We start from the raw sequence: 902 nt of genomic DNA, 5'->3' as shown, positions 1-902 counted from the left end.
ATTTGCCATAGATTTCAGGCCTTCCATCATAGGACGTGAGTCTGAATTGTTTGATCAACTAAAGATGACATTTTAGAAGATAGGCTAGTACAAAACCAGGAGAAATAGGTGACTAGTTCTTGCAAGGATTTATTCATGGCTTGAGGTAAAGGATTGTTTAAATCCGCATTCTGATCAATTCCCAGACAGAGGAACATGATGAATTCTTTGGCTGGTTCCTGAGTCTTCTTGGGAGGCTGAAAGAATGGATTCCCTGAGAGACAGCGATGAAGAAGATGGGTTAGAAAAACCACTTCAGTCTCACGAAACCTATTTATGTCAAGGTAAGTTTGAAGATCATCAAGAACAGCCTTCTCTGACAGCACACTAGCCAAAGATTATGGCAGGTGGTCCTGCATGTCTGGAGCCTTCTACTTTGGGTGAGGCTGTTTCTTATCCTGAATAACTTCAAATCCCATGAGGAATGGTAAAAAAAAAAACCACCTTAGGGCGATTGAATATGTATGAGTGAAAATTAAGGGAAGACACAATTATTATTTTCCAATATTAGGAAAGCATGCAAGAGACCAACTTGAACAAATGACTTGGGATGATGAGGAAGAACTTTAATAAAACAGAGAGAAATGTAAGAACTTCTCAACAAAGGAATGAACTTTGTTGAGACATGATGCTCTAGAAAAATTCAGCACAAGTGGTCCTGGGTATTACAGTGGGCCCCTTTCTTGATGATTTAATCTGGAGCAAGACAGGGCCAAACTGCAGGAGCTATGAGAGGTTTGGGGCTTTCTACTTTTGTGTGTATGTGTGTGCATCCACGCACATGTGCTTCTTTGTTTTGCTAGGTTTGAAACAGCTATACCAGTCCCAACAACTTTGTGATGTCACTTTGGGGGTTGAAGGAA

At 40.6% G+C, this 902-nt stretch overlaps 1 protein-coding gene across 1 annotated transcript in view; it reads left to right on the top strand.

The window, feature by feature from the left end:
• Positions 1-244: 244 nt before the first annotated feature.
• Positions 245-902, top strand: part of LOC107298272 (kelch-like protein 12) — a 7,397-nt gene continuing 6,739 nt past the window's right edge. The window contains exons 1-2 of the mRNA XM_015827646.2: positions 245-323; positions 843-902. Of these exons, the coding sequence (XP_015683132.2) occupies positions 245-323; positions 843-902 (139 nt within the window). The remainder of the gene's footprint in view (positions 324-842) is intronic.

This window comes from Protobothrops mucrosquamatus, unplaced genomic scaffold, assembly GCF_001527695.2.
Source record: "Protobothrops mucrosquamatus isolate PMUCROS unplaced genomic scaffold, P.Mucros_1.0 scaffold3837, whole genome shotgun sequence".
Lineage (NCBI taxonomy): Eukaryota > Metazoa > Chordata > Lepidosauria > Squamata > Viperidae > Protobothrops > Protobothrops mucrosquamatus.
Note: the sequence above shows the minus strand (reverse complement) of the source record. Positions and strands in the feature narration are given on the sequence as shown.